Source organism: Orycteropus afer, unplaced genomic scaffold (assembly GCF_000298275.1).
Source record: "Orycteropus afer afer isolate SDZICR_OR568_19922 unplaced genomic scaffold, OryAfe1.0 scaffold00218, whole genome shotgun sequence".
Classification (NCBI taxonomy): Eukaryota; Metazoa; Chordata; class Mammalia; order Tubulidentata; family Orycteropodidae; genus Orycteropus; species Orycteropus afer.
This window is the reverse complement of record NW_006921805.1, coordinates 2,507,765-2,526,622: the sequence shown is the minus strand read 5'-3', so window position 1 is coordinate 2,526,622 and position 18,858 is coordinate 2,507,765. Positions and strand designations below refer to the sequence as shown.

General features: G+C 39.2%; 1 protein-coding gene across 1 annotated transcript in view; it reads left to right on the top strand.

Annotated features, from left to right (window-relative positions):
- DYNC1LI1 (dynein cytoplasmic 1 light intermediate chain 1) overlaps positions 1-18,858 on the top strand; it is a 47,044-nt gene that overhangs the window by 7,353 nt on the left and 20,833 nt on the right. The window contains exons 3-4 of the mRNA XM_007948637.2: positions 17,494-17,610; positions 18,514-18,744. Coding sequence (XP_007946828.1) covers positions 17,494-17,610; positions 18,514-18,744 — 348 coding nt within the window. The remainder of the gene's footprint in view (positions 1-17,493; positions 17,611-18,513; positions 18,745-18,858) is intronic.

Genomic DNA, 18,858 nt, shown 5'->3' with positions numbered 1-18,858 from the left:
ACACACACACACACACACCGTGGTGCTGCTGAAGAAAGGCCTGGAGATCTGCTTTTGTAAAGATTACATCAAAGAAAACCTTAACAGATCAGTTTTCTTCTGTAACACGTGGGGTTGCCCTAAGTTAGAATTGCCTCAACAGCAATGAGTTTAGTTGGCCCTTCAGCAAGTTATTTAAGCCTCATCTTTCTAACCTGTAAGTTGGATTTAGTGATCCCTGAAGTCTTGTCAGAGCTGACATTGTATACTTTTTTTAATGCAGTTCTAAAACTTGTATTAAACATTTTCAAAGAAATGATTTGAAGACAATTTGCAGTTGGGCTAAAATTGATAAAGTATTTCTTTGTAGGTGTAGGCTGTTTGATTCCACAGAGTAGCAATCTAGTCTATATTGCTTATTCCCTGAAGCCACTAGCCTAGGGTAGTGTGCAGCCAAAAAAGTCCCACAAATTACTGAGCATCATCAGAAAGTGTATTTGAAACAATATTCTTTTTTAGGAACAAAATTAGTCTCTGTTGTACTTGAATTACTGCATGTAAAAAATCTCAAGATACATACAGTGGAGCTGGAAATCTGTTCAGAGAAGTAGTAACTTGTAACTGTTTAAGAGTTGTTGTTGTTACATGCCATTAAGTTGGACTCGACTCATAGCGACACCTCCTTGGGTTTCCGAGGCAGTATCTCTATGGAAGTAGATTGCCCCATCTTCCTTCCGAGGAGTGGCTGGTGGGTTTGAACTGCCAGCCTTCTGGTTAGCAGTCAAGTGCCTTAGGCACTATGCTACCAGAGCTCCTACTCTTTAAGAGAGTGGATGGTTTTCCACCTGAGGGCTGACTTTAAAAATATATTATTCAGTCTGAAACTATTAATCTTGTGAGGAGCTGCGATTAAAGATCATCAAAGTTCTGTGACTTGTGGGAAACAATTACTAGTTGAAGTACGTTAATGCCGTTTTCTGCTGTGATTGGTTGTGGGAATTGAATGCAAAAAATTGAGTATTACCATATATAGTAAAACCTGTGAAAGCTGGAACCTGTGTTAAAGCAGAAACCTGTCAGAGAAAGAAAATGTAGATATTTTCCAGTAATAGAGAGCAATGGAAAAGTAATAAAAGTATACCCTATCAAAGTCAGAGAACTTGTCAGACCTGGAAAAACAAGGCTGTCAAGTTCCAGCTCCCACAAGTTTCACTGTATATTAAATTGGTGATTTTCAGGGATTAATTAAAAAAATTTCATGTCTGTTATATGAGTTCTGGTGACACAGTGATTTAAGGATTCAGTTGCTAACCAGAAGGTCGGCGGTTCGAACCTACTAGCCACTCTGCAGGAGAAAGATGAAGCAGTCTGCTTCCATAAACATTTACAGCCTTGGAAACCCTATTGGGCAGTTCTGCTCTGTCCTAAGGGTTCTGTGAGTCAGAATCGACTCAGTGGCTGTGAGTTTTAGGTTTTTTGTTTGTTTTCAAATTGTCTGTTACTACTGAATATATACCAAACATAGAATGTTTTGAGACAAATAAAGGGCCAGAGAGTAAGTTAGACTTTGTGAGCCATACAGTCTCTGTTGCAGATATTCAGCTCAACCCTTATAGCCCCAAAACGACAACATTGTTGTTAGGTGCTGTTGGATTGTCTCCGATTCATAGCAATATTATGTGCAGGCCTCACAATCACTATACCTGAGCCCATTGTTCTAGCCACTGTGTCAGTCCATCTTGTTGAAGGCCTTCCCCTTTTTCGTTGACTCTCCACTTTACCAAGCATGATATCCTTCTTAAGAGAATGGTCCCTTCTGACAGTGTGACCAAAGTACATGAGACAAAATCTGGCCATTCTCGCTTCCAAAGAGCATTCTGGCTGCACTTCTTCCAGAATTGATTTATGAGCGGAGCGGTTTGGAACAAGTAAGGGAGACAAAGTTGTTCATCGATTTGTCATACTGTGATGGCTTGCATGTTGCTGTGAGACTGAAAGCTATTCCACTGGTGTCTCAAATGCCAGTAGTGTTACTCATGGTGTATAGGTTTCAGGGGAGCTTCTACACTAAGACAGACTCGGAAGAAGAAGAGGTCGTCTATCTACTTCTCAAAGCATTGGCCAGTGAAAATCTTAAGAATAGCAGTGAAATACTGTCTGATATATTACTGGAAAACAACCATATATAGTATATAAAAATGAAGGTGGCAGTGTTTCAGTAAAACTTTGTTTACAAAAACAGGTGACACCGAGATTTGATTTATGTGCTGAAGTTTGTAGACCCCTGTTTTAGGTTATTATGGGCATTAGTTTTATCAGTGAGAAGAGATGCCAGTTAATAGAGATTTCTGGTTTACAGAATATGGTGTTTAGCACATAATGGGCACTTAGTGAATAAATGTTGGATGAATGATGAACAGCTTTTACTTCCAGTATTATTGTTGTTCCAGGTAAAGATATAGTCTGAACATGGGTTTAAGAAGTGTTAAAAGGAGTTCATGGTATTTCCCTCAGTGCAGCCATCGAAAACAGACCTGGAAGTGCCATAGATGTAGGCCAGTAGAGTGATAATTCAGCTGATGTGAGGTCCATGTGAGAAAGAGTGTCAGCAAAGGCACTTTGGAAATGTAAAACAGAAAGGAACCTTGAATTCTGAAAAAGAAAGGAGGGACGGTGTTTTGCATGGGACTTTATCACTAGTGAGTGAGTGACCATGGGCTAATCTTTTTTGGCCTTATTTTCTTTTTTTTTGTAAAATCAGGGCAGTGACTCTTAGAAAGATCTTACTAATTACTTCTTTATTCACTTGTTCATCAAATACTCAATAGAAGCTTGTTCTGCATAAAACATTGCTGAGTCATCTGGGAAAAACAGGGCCAAGACCCAGTCTGTGCCCTCCAGGAGCTTAAAAACTCCTGTTGAGAAGAGGCTCAGAGAAGTAGCAAATATATCAGATTTTGTGGAAAAGATGGTATCTGAGTAAATTTTGCTACGTAAGGTGAGGAGGAACACTGGGCTGAGACAATATGTTGCATTAGCTAAAACCTGGTGAAAAGGACCAAGGCATCTCAGATATGGTGCAAGGAGTCCTGACTAGAGGCCCAAGACCTGGGAGTCAGCTCTTTTTTTGCCATTGGATATTGTGGGATTGTTGGCATATTATGACTTCTGACACAAACCTGAGATTATATCATACTTCATGGGATTAAAAGAACTAAAAAATGTCTCAAACGCTTTCTTCTTAAAATTAGAACTCACTATTTCGAATTATAAAAGTAATGCATGTTTCTTGCTGGGGAAAGAGAGGAAAATAACGTACAGAAATGAGTGGAGAGAATAAAATGAAAATAATGCATGAACCTACCACCTGGAGAGAATTGTTACTCATTTTTCAGACTTTTTCTGTGTATTTTTTTGAACAAAAGTAGTCACACATTATATACTATTTTGTAATCTGATTTTACTTCATATATCAGGCTTTTTTCATGGTAATTGATAGATATTAATTTATCCCTTTCTTGGTTGAAAAGTATATAAGGCTATATCATATTAATAATTCATGGATAGATTTTTCTTTAATGTTATAAATGATACTGTGAAACACTTCATTGTACACGTCGTTTTCTACTTGTCCAGTATTATCTTCAGGACAAATTCCTAGAAGTGAAAATGCTGAATCTAAAGCATATAAATCAATCTATATGTTGCCCCACCATCTATCCGTTTGTCATAGTGTGCATGTTGCTATGATATTAGAAGCTATGCCACTTGTTTTTCAGTACCAGCAGGATTATCTATGGTAGACAGATTTCAGCAGAGCTTCCTGACTTAAGACAGACTAGGAAGAATGACCTGACAATGTACTTTTGAAAATTAGCCAGTGAAACCCTATGGACCACAATGGAATATTGTCTAATATAGTGCAAGCTGCCTAGGTTGGTAGGCGCTACACAATAACTACAACAGTAGTCTCAAAACATACCAACAGTCATGAAGATGATGCAGGACTGGGCACTATTTTATTCTGTTGCACATAAGGTCACCATGAGTCAGAGCTGAATTGATGGCACCTAACAGCGATAACATGTATTTACAGTTTTCAAGAAAAGTTGTGGCATTTTATATTCTCACCATCAGTATGTGTATCATTACCTGTACTAAGTATTACTCATTTTAATTATTGCCTTTAAAAAAAAAAAAACTCACTGCCGTTGAGTCGATTTCGACTCACAATGGCCCCTCCTTGGGTTTCCAAGGTGGTATCACTATGGAAGCAGATTGCCCAACCTTCCTTCTGAAAAGTGGCTGGTAGATTTGAACCACCAGCCTTCTGGTTAGCAATCAGATGCCTTAGGCATTGTGCTACCAGAGCTTCTTAGGGACTGTTAGTAACGATTAGAACTAAAAAAAAAAAAAAATTTTAAGTCATTGTCATTCAGTCAGTTCCAACTGATAGCAGGGTAGAATTGCCACATAGTGTTTCCCTGGCTGTTTGTGGAAGCAGACTGCTGCTACATCTTTCTCCCCTTGAGTGGCTGGTAAGTACAAACCAGTGACCTTTTGGTTGGCAACCAGGCACTTAATCATTATGCTACCAGGGCCTTTGTAAATGTTTATTTAATTAACTTCATTGTTTTTTAGTCATGTCTAGTTAGTCTGTGGGAGTTAGTGGAATGATAAAAGATAGTAAGTTCCATTTTTTAATGGATTGTGGCTGCTGAATGTTATCCAAAGGTAATGCCCACTGAAGAGATGGGAGCTATCATTCACTGTGCATGTTCCTTGAGTTGGGTGCTATGCTAGGTGCTTTATTAGGTAGAAGCATGTTTACTGTTTTACAGGTGTATTTTTGAGCCCTGGGTTACATAGCTTAACTAGGATTTGTCTAACTCCAAAGGATGTGATCTTTCCACTATATAAGCGTAACACCTTAGCATATTAGAAGGATGTAGTCTTGGACAGGCATGTGTGAATTTTTGTTTATAATCTTCAAGGTGCAGCTGCTGCTGTTGGTTAGCAGCCTCTCCTTGCTCTTGCCCCCTGAAGGAGGAGAAGCCCTCTGTACAGTGAGGAGCAGATTGAAAACACCCCCTGCCAGTCTTCCAGATGATGTGTGGAAGGCTGTGCAGAAGATCCGAGCTTAAAAATAGTTCCTGTGTACAACCTTCATGTCTCATTATCAGAGCTTTCAAAGAGAATAGGATGAATTAGTTTACATCATGCAAGGCCAAATAAAAATTGTAATTGATTTCTTGTTTGAATGATGAAGGGACTTGGAAGGCTGGAATTCCCTTTTCTGTGCTTATCATGGTGCTGTGGATCTTAATGTAGCCAACAAACCGAAAAACAAATGCACTGCTGTCGAGTTGGATCCAACTCACAGCAACCCCTCCTTGGATTTCCAAGGCGATGTCTTTCCTGAAGTAGATTGCCCAGTCTTCCTCCCTAGGAGTGGATGGTGGGTTTGAACCACCAGCCTTCTGGTTAGCAGTCAAGTGCCTTAGGCACTACACCACCAGAGCTCCTAATGTACCCAACAGAGATAAAGGGCGCACAAACCCTTGCAGAGCAAGAAGAGTGTAGTATTTCAGCCGTCTATGGCAAGAGAGGAATATGAGGAAGAGGAGGGGGAGGGTACTTACTATGTCTTAGTTTTACCTACTGTCTTTCCTGTTTATCTTAAGTGGCTGCTCCAGGAACAAGAAAGGAGCAGTGTCATATAGTGTCTAGGAGCACTGGCTCTGGATTAAAATTCTAGCCTTTCTTCAACAAATTGCATAATCTTTTGGATAATATTGTTCACCTTTAAGGATTATTGTGAGGATCAGATAAGATAATGTTTGTAAAACACTTATAGCAGTAGTATACACTGGAAATGTTTATTAATAAAGATTTACTGCCTTGGTAACCCAACGGGGGTTGCTATGAGTCAGAATTGACTCAATAGCAGTGGAGTATTATACTGTATGTAGTTAGAGGTTTTGATTTGACTGCTCATTTTCACATGGTTCATGTTTTTATGTACCTTTTTAAAAGATGTTTTAAATATCTTAGGAAGGAGTTTCGTATCAAGTAGTAAATGCATGATAATAGTCATTGACCTTTAAATAGGTCTCCATAGTGGAGGTTTTGTCTTACGCCCCTCTACTTAGAAGATGAAGGCAAATGGAATTACTCAACTTGCCTCATTTTACACAGCTATTGTGACATTGTTGCTATTTTATTTTTAATTGCAGTAAATACATATGTAACAAGATTGTCTATTTCAGCCTTCTTCACAGATAAAATTCAGTGATATTAATTATGTTTTCATGTTGTTCAACTGTTACCATTCTCTATTTTCAAACAATTTGGTTTTAAATGGAGCTGAGAAGAAGTGAGAATTGATGGTCATTGTTCTGTGGTAAAACAGAAGTTTTGTTAAGTGCTTGAATCCTATACTTGGCTCACAGAGAATGATTTATTTGGACAAGGTCCAGACAGTTATTTGGAGTACAGGATTATTTGCTGTGGAGAATTTCACTGTAGCCAGATCAGCAAACCTTTCTTCCTTTAGTCCATCCATTAGGACAGGGTTTCAGCTCATGGCCTGTTTTTTGTATGGCCAGCAAGATAAAAATGGTTTTTACCTTCCTAAAGAGTTCAGGTGGCAGTAGTCTCTCGGGGTTCCGTCTCTATCAGACCAATAAGTCTGTTTTGTTGTTGTTGTTGTTGTTCTTAATTTTTGTAGTGTTTCCTCCCAAGTCTGGGCTTTTTTATGAATTTGAATTTTGTTCTACCTTTTTCACCCACTGTAACCAGGACCTTTTATTGTGTTCCTGGTCAGAGCAATTGGTAGTGGTAACTGTCGTTTGATTTCTAGACTTCTGCTTCCATGGGCTTTGATTGTGGATCCAAGTGAAATTAAATCCTTGACAGCTTCAATATTTTCTCCATTTATCATGATACTACTTATTTGATCCAGTTTGAGGACTTTTGCTTTCTTTACATTGAGGTATAATCCATATTAAAGTTTTACTTGATTAATATTTTGTACATTGCATTGTCCAGTTACTAGTGGATGTTTGCAGTGGTTTCTTTTCATTTCAAGCTGTGCCACATCAGCAAAATGAAGATCCTGAAAGTTTTACTCCATCCACATCATCAAAATCAACTCTCCTTTGAAGAGGCAACTTTTCCCTAGTTGTGTTTTGAGTATCTTCCAACCTGAGGGGCTCATCTTCCAGCACTATTATCAGACAATGTTCTGCTGCTATCCATAAGATTTTTAGTGGAGAGTCTTTTTTTCAAAGTAAATCACCAGGTTCTTCTTCCTACTCTTTCTTTGTCTGGAAGCTTTACTGAAAACTGTCCACTGTGGCTGACCCTACTGACATGTTGATCTTGGTGGCATAGCTTCTGGCATCACAGCAACATGTAAGCCACTGCAGTATGACAAACTGACAGACAGGTGGTGGACATGAAGATAATTTTGTTATAATAGTCTTTGATCTAATGAGATTTTTCGGTTTTGAAAACACACTTAAAATTTGCCCTCATTAAGAAACTCTAGTGTATAAAAATGTAAATTTAGATGAAATATTTAGAGATAATTTTAACATCAAAACCTAACGGGTTCTTTACTTTATTGAAAGGCTTTCATCTTAGTTTGTTGAAACAAGAACTCTTTACTTGTATGAGTATATGTTTACAGATCATTAAATATTTGGCTGGCAGACTTAAAAGTGGTGTGTTTCTTTCACTGCCAGCCATAGGCCGAAGAATTAGAGAGGAATCTTCTTGCAGTTTATAGAAGACAGGTAGATGAATTTTTTCAGCATTGTGTGAAGCCACACAGGCCTCATTGCTTTACATGCCACTTTAAAGATATATTATTTGCACAATGATGTATGTATGTATGTAATTACTCTTCCTTTGTTTTATTTTACTCCTCAAAGTATTAGTTTCTCTGTTTTATTTTCCAAAAAAAAAACCCTTGAAATTTAGTGACTTTTGTTTTTGTATGCTTTGACCTTAAAGGTGATTTTTCAATGTCTGTCAATGCCAAAGGTTAGGTGTCCAGAATTTAAACATTCCTCTTAACTGCATGGTAGAATAGAAAGGGTTCATGGTGGACCTTTAAATATTTTCACAGTCCAGCTTGCCTTGGCAAGGTTAAAGACCAACAACTCAGTCTAATGATTAGAAAACATTTTCTTAAGTCTAGCTAAGGAGGTATGTGTTATGAGCTTATACTGTTAATCTGTTACTAATGAGAGGTGGCCACTTGAATTTTATAAATGTGAGTAATGAATTATTTGAATAGATTCTGGTAAAGACCCAAGACAAGCAGTAACAAATGAAGTATAGTAATGAAAATAGAGACTGTGGCTGTGACTAATAAATAAGAACGTTAGTAAAGGACTTTTTATGCATATGGTGTGGTTTCTGGTGAGTAAGCCAGGACAGTACTTTTTAGATAAGAATAAGACAGTTTCTTGCCTGTAATCTCCTTACAAAGCAAGGAGTTTATTTCCTGCTTACTTGTTCAGGGAACCTACTCAAAGAATATTTGTTGAATGAAGGGAACGGGCTTGATAGTTTATAGTGTGCTGGAAGAAACAGACAAATGAGCTGGCACACTGCAGTACGGTGTCTTTGGGAGTGTACAAAGGAGAGAATGCTTAACCGGACTGGGGTCACAGAAAGCTTCCTAGAGGAAACAAAATTGAGACCAGAAGGATAAGCTAGGGTTCTCTCAGGTGAGGTGGAGGAAGGGACCTAATAGCCTATATGAAGATTGAGGTGGAAGAACTTGTGGAGATTGCTAGAGCCTAACCTGTGGGGGATGAGGCATGGTGAGATATGGGCAGAAGAAGATAAAGGACCTATAAGGGGCGTTGGCCTTTCCAGTTGACCCTTTACTGCAAGAGCAGCAAAGAGCCCCTGAAGAGGTTTTGTGTTTTGCTTTTTTCCCCTGACATTTTAAGAAAAATTTCAAACGTGCAGAAAAGTTGAAGGAACATTTGATGCTCATTTGCCCCAACCTAGATTCTGCAATTAACATTTAAGTAAATTTGCTTTATCACATGTCTCACCATTTGATCCATTTTTTTGATGCATTTCAAAGTAAGTTGCAGATATCATTACACATCTCTCAAAATACTTCAGTAAGCATATCATTAATTAGAATCCCCTGAAGGATCTTAAAAGGATGAATGGCATGATGAAATTGTTTTAGGAAGGTCACTCCACTGCAGGATGGGAAATGGATTGCAGTGTAATGAATTTATTGGATTCCCTGGGTGGTGCAGACATTTAAGTGCTCGACTACTAGCTGAAAGATTGGTGGTTCGAATTTACCCAGAGATCATCAGAAGATAGGCATGGCAATTTGTTTCCAAAATATCACAGCCTTGAAAATCTGATGGCACAATTCTACTCTGCACATCTGGGGTCACCATGAGTTGGAATTGACTTGATAGCAGCCACCACCAACAGTAGCAACATGAATTTAGTGACTGTTCAATGTTGAATGGCATGTATTTTTAGGAAGAAGAGAATTTATAGGAAGCTATGGCTTAACACCACCAGCCACTCCTTGGAAGGAAGGTTGGGCAATCTACTTCCATAGTGTTATTGCCTTGGAAACCCAGGGAGGGGTCGCTATGAGTCGGATCTGACTTCATGGCAGTGTGTTGCATTGCATTGTTTGTGGATTAACAAGGAGCTCTGGTCAGGTGTAGTGTCTAAGTCATTTGACTGCTAACCGGAAGGCTTGTGGTTCAAACCCACTAGTCACTCCTCAGAAGGAAGGTTGGCCATTCTACTTCTGCAGAGCTATACTGCCTCAGAAATCTAAGAAGAGAGCTCTATGAGTCGGGACCAACTCGACTACAGTGAGTTTGGTTTGGATTTTTTTATGGATTACTAAGCTTTTTTCAGGAGCTCTGGTAGCGTAGTGGCTAAAGCACTTGACTGCTAACCAGAAGGCTAGCGGTTCAAACCCACCAGCCACTCCTCGGAAGGAAGGTTGGGCAATCCTACTTCCGTAGTGATACTGCCTCGGAAACCCAAGGAGGGGGTTGCTATGAGTCGGGGCTGACTCGACGGCACATAACAACAACAACAACAAGCTTTTTTCACATAAAGACATAAAAAGAGAAAAATGTTCTAACATGTAATATGATTGGAAGATCTATATAACCCTAGATAGAACAAGACTACCTCTTTGCAAATACCTCTGATAAGATTCCTTAAAATAATAGATTTTTTTAAAAAATGAGATTTTGCTTAAAGAACCTTTGTTTTCATTAACCTTGTAGAGTTTTGAAATGGTTCTCTTTTCAGATGTCCATGTTTGCCTTCAAGACAAATCATGTAGGAATGCATTTACGAGTAGAGAAAGTAAAAGCTGGAGAATACTGTCATTAAAACTGAGGTTTTGCTCAAACTTACTGCTGTCGAGTTGAATCTGACTTACAGTGACCCCTGTTGGGTTTCCAAAGCTGTAAATCTTTACGGATGCCTCATCTTTCTTCCACAGAGTAGCTGGTGAGTTCAAACTACTGGCCTTTTTGGTTAAAGGCCAAATGCCTTAACCACTACACCACCAGCGTTCTTTATTATAACTGAGGTTTAAGACCTGTGAAAAGAAGAAGAGGCTTACAGACAGTGTAAAATAAGAATATGCAGCTTTCAACCAACAGTAACTTCCAAACATTATTAGATATGACAGATGACAAAGGAGAGAAGAGTAGTTGATAGAAATTTTGCTCCCCCAAATATTTTCTTTCAATAAGCAAAATACTTAAGACATTTTGAGACCCTTCTGTTTGCCAAGCACTGTTACTTTTGGGAGTAAGGTAGTCCTCTGTTTGTTCCTCATTCCTTTGCCTGAGAGCTAAAATTCAGGAAAAAAAAAAACAAACTGACTGTCATCGAGTTGATTCCAACTCATAGCAAACCCCATTGGGTTTCCAAGGTGGTAAGTCTTTATGTAAGTAGATTGGCCAGTCTTCTTTCTGCAGAGTGGCTGGTGGGTTTGAACCACCAGCCTTCTGGTTAGCAGTCAAATGCCTTAGGCACTCTGTCACCAGAGCTAAAGGGAATTGCGTTCTTGAGAAATTTGACTTGGATTCTCTTGAGTGGCTTGGATTCTTGCCATGCTGCTCTCAGTCATTGTGATTGTGGCCTTGGCCTCAGTTTCCTCATCTGTAAGCAAAGGGAAGTTCATTTGAGTTCTTTAACAGCTCTCATATGCTGTTTATGAAATGTTCTTTTTCTCAATGTGACCACTTTTAACTTGGTACCAGAGGTGAGAGATTTTGAAGTTACAGGGTAGGAAAAAAATCTCAAACTACTGTGTTTAGCATATGTATTTATCTGACAGTATGTTCTTTTCTTATTCAAATTCAGTGTCTTACAGTTTGTCTTACAGTGGATTCAGAGATTGTGAATCTTAAAATGCTCATTTATCATAATTTAGAATTCCAGCAGAGAAGAAGTTACCAGTACGGTAAAATAAACTTTCCAATTCTTTGAAGTGGAATCAATAGAATAAGAACAAATCCCCCCATCACTCAGAGGAAGCCCACAGAGAAACCAGGAAAAAAAAAAAAGAAAACTGTCTGCTGTCAAGTTGAACCCAACTCATAGTAACCTGTCCTTGGGTTTCCCAGGCAGTATCACTACGAAAGTAGATTGCCTAACCTTCCTTTTGATGAATGGCTGGTGGGTTTGAAACACCAGCCTTCTGGTTAGAAGTCAGATGCCTTAGGCACTGTGCTACCAGAGCTAGGGGGCAATATTTAATGAGGACTCAGATTTGTGAAACTCAGGTTAACATTTATGCTACAGTTGAATTGAGAGTACTTTTTGTTGTTTAAGACAAGATCTGTTATGGCTGCCTTGTTTAGAAATACACATTTTGCTATGAAAGGAGCAAAATCAGTAGGCACTGGGATACAGCAGTGAACAAAACAGACAAAAATGCTCGTTCCTCGGATCATGCTTTTGAGATTGGGGCAGGGAGGGACGGGAACATAAAGTAAATAAAATACATATTATGTTAGTTAGTTCAAACCAAAAAAAACCCAAACTCATTGCTGTCGAGTCATTTGGACTCACAGTGACCCCTGCTTGGGTTTCAGAGGTGGTATCTCTATGGAAATAAATTCCCCAATCTTCCTTCTGAGGAGTGGCTGGTGGGTTTGAATCTGCCAGCCTTCTGGTTAGCAGTCAGATGCCTTAAGCACTATATCACCAGAGCTCCTGTTAATAAGTTCAGTGGAGAAAAATAAGGAATACTGAGAAATTATCATTTTAAATATGAGGCTCAGGGAAGGCCTACTAGTAGAGGTGATATACAGTATTTGAAGTGAGAAAGAGGTCACCCAAAGGTGCCTCAGGGGAAAGGTCTTTTGTACATCTTCATTCTTCTCTAAACCGACTTAGCCTTTGAGTCCAGCTGTCCCAGTCCCCCACTGCCAGTGCCTTAGTTCAGGCCTGCCCCATTTCTTTCTAGGCCTCCTGTAATATGTTCATTGTCTGGTCTCCTTACTCCTAAACTTATCCCAGTCAGTCAGTCATCCACTCTTTTGCCATGGCAATCTTTCTAAAATACCTAAAATCTAGCAGTGGCTCCCCATCATCTGTAGGATAAAGTCTAACCTTCTCAGCCTAACATAAGACTCCCTTCATGATTTACCCTTCCCTTTTCATTCTCACCTTCTGCCTCCTTTTCTCCTCATGCATTCTGAATTGTTTGTCCTTTCCAAAAGGACACACCTTTGTTTTCAGGCAACTCTCTGTGCATGCTTTTGTTACTTCCTAGAATGACTAACTCTCCATGCTCCATTAACTTTACAAAATTTGGCTCAGGTGTTACCTTCTCAGCAAAGGCCTTTCTGATGTCCAAGTAAAACCAGGCTCTTTCTCCTCTGGGCTGCCTTCCTGATTTATTGCATATCTTTTGTTGTTAGCTGCCATTTGAGTCAACCCCTGACCCATGGCAATCCCATGCACAACAGAACAAAACAGTACCCAGTCCTATGCCATCCCATTTGGGGCCATCTTCATGATCCTTTTTGGAAGTTGCAAATTGGACAGTTGTGATCCACTGGGTTTTCACTGGCTGGTTTTTGGAGGTAAATTACCGCTAGTCTCAGTCTGGTAGTTCCACTGAAATTTGCAAGCCTCCACTGACACATGGGTGCTGGCTATGCATGAAGTATTTTCTCTAGGAATTGAACGTGAGTTTCCCACATAGAAAGTGATTATTCTGCCGCTGACCCATCACTGCCCCATTGTATATCTCTAATGTAGTCCTGATAACAGTATCTTGAAATTATCTCCTTTTGTTTTCCCTTTCCAATTTATAGACTCCTAGAGGACAACAACTTTGACATACGATGTCTCTATTGATTGGTTTAATGCAGTAAATGCCTAATAAATGCCATGGTTTCAAAATGTGATTTCTAGGCTAGCAATCTCTGGGAGTACTTAAAGGGCAGGGAGGCCTCATCTTCTGACCTCCTCTAACTCCACAAAAGGAAGACAGGATCACCATCAGTAGCCCAAGGCCTATTCCTGCAAGGCCAGACATGCCACCTCCCTCTAACCCTTTCACCAACCCTGACATCAACTGTTCCCACAGCACCCACCACCTATCTGCTGGGTTCAATAATTTGCTGCAATGGCCACACAGAACTCACAGATTATGGGGTTTATTAGGGAAGCACCAGGCTACAATTCAAGTTCAGGCAAAATGCTCAGTCTCTCTCAGCCTGCCGTCACTCAGTCAACAGTCTCTCATGTTCTCTCTCCCAGCAGTGCATGTCTCTCTGTGTCTCTTTCTTAGCACATGTCTCTCAGGAGCATGTTTCTCTCAGCAGCACATCTTTCAGAGCCAGCAGTCAGAGAGACTCCTTCTGCCTCTAGGAGGCCTCCTTTTGAGCCTGGCAGAGTAGCCAAACTAACCAATCATAACATCAGAATTCTAAGCACCTGAGAGAGAGCGAACTTCCCAGGACATTGCTTTGTGCCACTCTCAACAGAAATACCCCAAGTGGATAACTTACAATCAGGAGCTCCTCAGTTGCTCACAGAAAATTCCACCACAGAGTTTACAAAGACTTATAGCTAGAAAAGCCATACCAGGTATTTACTACACCGCAGGGAGCTTGTCAGGAATACAGATTCTTGGACTCAACCCCAGATTCACTGGATCAGAAACTCGGCAGGTGGTGCCCAGCCATCTAGTGTTCTAACAAGCCCTGAAGGAAATTCTAATACATGTTCAAGTTAGAAAACCACTAGTCCAGTGAATATATGATGGACAACATTCACTCTGGAGTAAACTCTAGTTTCATGATAAGTAGGACCCTTTCACTTAGAAAAAGGAAACAGCCATGTAGAAACAAATCTAAAATAGTGAGCATTTGTAGCCAAGACTGACAGTATTTTTGATGTCATGAATTTAGGCTAAAAATCTTCTGTGATTCTGTTAACTTTTAAATCATTAAAATGAGAAAATAAGCTAAGTTAAAAGGAAGAAACAAAATTGTTACTATAAAGAATCACCTGTAATACGCCATCAAAGATAATCATATTATCAGTAATTATTTCTAGTTGCCATTTCTATTCATCAGCTTATGTTTTGTGATTTGTTATATGAATATATTTTTTATTCAGAAAGCCTTGTATTTGAGTCATGTGAAATCTTTAAAAAATTAATTGATTAAAGTGCATTTTTTGACTTTCACATATGCATCTTTTCACTTTCTAACATCTAAATCAGGAATTCATGAAATAATGGAAATCCAGGGTCTTATTAAATGTAGTTTTACCTGACTACTGCCTTATTTTTTTATTAATTTATAAGGCTGGACACTTGATTTTTGCTTATAATACGTAAGATTGCTTATGTGAGGTAATCATAATTCAACTGTATAATTTTAACTTAGAGGACTTCTTTTAGGAAAGTAGTCTACCATAAGAATAAAGACAACAGGAAACAGGAAATCTTGATTCTTTTCTTTCTAGTCCTAGACCAGACTCAATCAACTTTTCAAAAAAAGACAAGCTTTTGTAGCTTCCCTCCCATTATGTCTTAACACATTACTGCCTACTCAGGTAAAGATGTGAATTCTCTTTGTTTATACATTTTGTACAATTACAAAACCAAACAAATTATATATTAAATACCATAAAATATAGAAATGGTAAAATTCAACTTTACAATATTAATGTAACAAATGATGTTTTGCTGAAATTAAATGGCACTGTTGGGTTTGAACAGCAGCCAGAATTATTTATGTATTTTATTTTCCACTGGTTAACTTTATTTCCTTTTCAAGCATGATTATCATCATCATTATCATAGACATTGTTTTTAAACCAATTTGTTACATTTTTTTCCCCAATCTGTTATTTTGATGGTCCGGTTTAATCGTACTTTGCAAAAATAGTACTAAAAAATAAGTAATCATTTAATGACAAGTTCTTTATTGCCTACTTAAGGCTATATTTACTGCTATGAAGTATTGGAAAATGGTTCATAAAAGGAACTAGTCTGCTCAGCACAATTGAATACATATGGTATTGACTGCTCTGGCACACTTTTGAGTTTGGCATGCCTATGTGTGTCTACTCTTGTCTCTGTTCTGCATTACTTAGCCTCAACCTGGCACCAGTAGGCTTAGAAACTCCAATGTAGAAATGGGCACTGCAGTCCTGTGGCAGCATTCAGTTCCAATGGTGGTTATTTGGAAGACCCAAATCATAAATAAAACTTTTTGAGTCTAAGAGGAAAATGAAAACAGTTTTAAAATTCTTAGAGAACTCATGGATCTTCAGGAACCCAAGAACTAAGTAATAAATCCATGAAGCAATCATTTAAAGAAATTCACAGGATAAAAAAGCCCTTGACAGAGCATTGACTAGCTAGCCTAATTTTAAACTTCTAAAACTTGTACTAAGCTTAAATCACATGATTTTCTGCTGCTAATATTTTTTTACGTCTATTATTTTGTTCTACATTTCTCCTCTACTGTTTCTTTCCCATCTCACTACCCAGTCCTTTTCCTCTCGCCTTCTATACATTTTTTTATAACTTCATGTTTTTGGTGAGGCTACAGTCACAATTCCCTGCCTTAGCCCATCTTGATGTACCATCCATTTTCCATGATTGATGAGTGTGCATATGACCTAAACCAGGCCAGTTAAGGGGCAGTTAAGAATCTCAGTTTCCTGAAATTCTTTAAACTAAACGCAGGAGGGAGACTCTTATTCCTCATAGGTTTAAACTAGGATGATAGCAAGATGGAGCTTCTTGTAACTGGTTTCCCACTTTGCTTCCTCCATGAAAACAAGCACCTTGCCATTGAATCAGTTCTAACTCATGTCAATCACATGTGTTACAGAGTAGAATTGACCTTCATAGGCGCTTGGCTCTAATCTTCCCAGAAGTAGATTGTCAGGTTTTTCTCCCATGGCACCACTGGATGAGTTTAAATCACCAATCTTTAGGTTGGTTGGTAGCTGAGTGCACACCATTCGTGCCGCTTAGGGACCCAGCCCCTGAAAAATATCCACAGAGGTAGCTGCATGTGATAGTATGAGATTTAACAAGAATAGCAGAAACACCAGGAGAAAAAATCCTGGTGGAGATGGAGCCTCCATCTTTGCCTCTATGGCTACCTATCTTCCATCAACCTTCTTAGTTGAAGACAGTTTCCAGTGGGATTTTTCACTTGGTACCTGCAAAAATGGCAAGGAGGCCACATATTCTGACCTCCTCTAATCCCACAAGAGGAAGACAGGATCACCAGCAGTAACCCAAGGCCTATTCCTACGAGGCCAGACATGCTGCCTCTTTCCAGCGCTTTCTCCAACCGTTCCTCCCAAAGCACCACCACCTCTCTCCTGGGTTCGATAATTCGCTGCAGTGGCCACACAGAACTCACAGATTATGGGATTTATTAGGGAAGCACCAGGCTACAATTCAAGCTCAGGAAAAATGCTCAGTCCCTCTCCCAGCCCACCGTCCCTCAGCCAACAGTCTCTCACAGTCTCTTTCCCAGCAGTGCTGGTCCCTTGGTGTCTCACTCAGCGATGCGTGCCTCTTGCGCCTCTTCCCCAGCAACACGTGTCTCAGGAGCTCGTGTCTCTTTCAGCAGCATGTCTTCCTCCACCAGCAGTCAGAGAAAGAGTTCTGCCTCTAGGAGGCCTCCTTTTGAGCCCGGAAGGGTGGTCAAACTAGCCAATCACAGCATCAGAACTCTAAGCACCTGAGAGAGAGTGGGCACCTCCCAGAACATTGTATTGTGCCACGCCCAACAGAAATAACCCAGGTGGATAGCTTCAGCAATCAGGAGCTCTTCAGTTGCTCATAGAAAATCCCGCCTTGGAGTTTACAAAGACTTATGGGTAGAAAAGCCACACTAAGTAATTTACTACACCGCAGTACCGGACACTATCCTAAATAATCTGTATTATAATAGTAAATGATTTTTCCATTTTTTGTATGTCTAGGTGAAGATGGAGCTGGAAAAACAAGCTTAATAAGAAAAATCCAGGGAATTGAGGAGTACAAGAAAGGAAGAGGATTGGAATATTTGTATTTAAATGTACATGACGAAGATAGAGAAGGTGAGTGTCGTTTATTTGCAACATAAGTTTCCTGAAGTTTTTTCTGAGGGGCATGCTGCTTACATTAGTCTTTGACTTAATGTATTGTTTTCATCAGTCCTATTGTGTCATGCCTGTCAGTAAATATTACGTTTAGACATACCTTTATTGGTTTGGTGGTAGCATAGTGCCTAAGGCATTTGACTTTTAACCAGAAAGAAGGCTGGTAGTTCAGACCCACCAGCCACTCCTCGGAAGGAAGGTTGGGGAATCTACTTCTGTAGTGATATCGCCTCGGAAACCCAAGGAGGGGTCACTATGAGTCAGGTTCGACACGAAGGCAGTGAGTTTGGTTTTTGGTTTTTTTTGTTTTATTGGTTTGGGATTGGGATTCATGATACTTGTAAACATCTTAGAGCATTCCAGTGTGCAGACTTTAGCTTTCTTGTCATTCTAGAAGAATCTTCATTTTTCAGTTCATCTTCCTTCAGATAGTGAAATAATACTATCCTATGATTGTTTTTCTGACTCCCCTTTCATGTCATTTTCTGGCATAAAAATATCATCTACTCCCTAGCTTTTCTCTCTGATCAGCCATGTTTTCTTCCCTAAATCACTTGCGTTTTCTTTTTGGTATGTAGTATCTTGAATATGTATAGCCCTATCTAGAGATGGTAAGACTATAAATATGTTACTCCATTTCAGTTTGAATTCAGAAATATGAAGTAGAGGATACTGGTGCTGTGTTGGCAGTTGAATCATTTTCAGAAGTATCTTTGGTAGATGTGACTTAATAGTTGAATCCTGTCAAAGCCAGTAGACATCTTTTGTGGAGATGCCGTAGACTACCAAGCAGTATTGTTAGTTGGATGATGAAATAACATAATCCTGTTGTCTTGGTAACTTTCTTTTTGTCTGCTATAGATCAAACAAGATGTAATGTGTGGATCTTAGATGGAGATCTGTATCACAAAGGCCTCCTTAAATTTTCACTGGAAGCCATTTCTCTGAAGGACACACTAGTGATGCTGGTTGTTGATATGTCAAAGCCTTGGACTGCTTTGGATTCTTTACAGAAATGGGCAAGTGTTATTAGAGAGCATATTGACAAATTGAAAATTCCTCCTGAAGAAATGAAAGAAATGGAACAAAAGTGTGAGTAATCTAGAAATATTAACAGATTTCAAATATGGAATGTCTTTGCTGATGGTAATAATCATTAGGGATTTTTTTACAATGGGTAAGGTGTAGTGAAGGAAACATAATGTG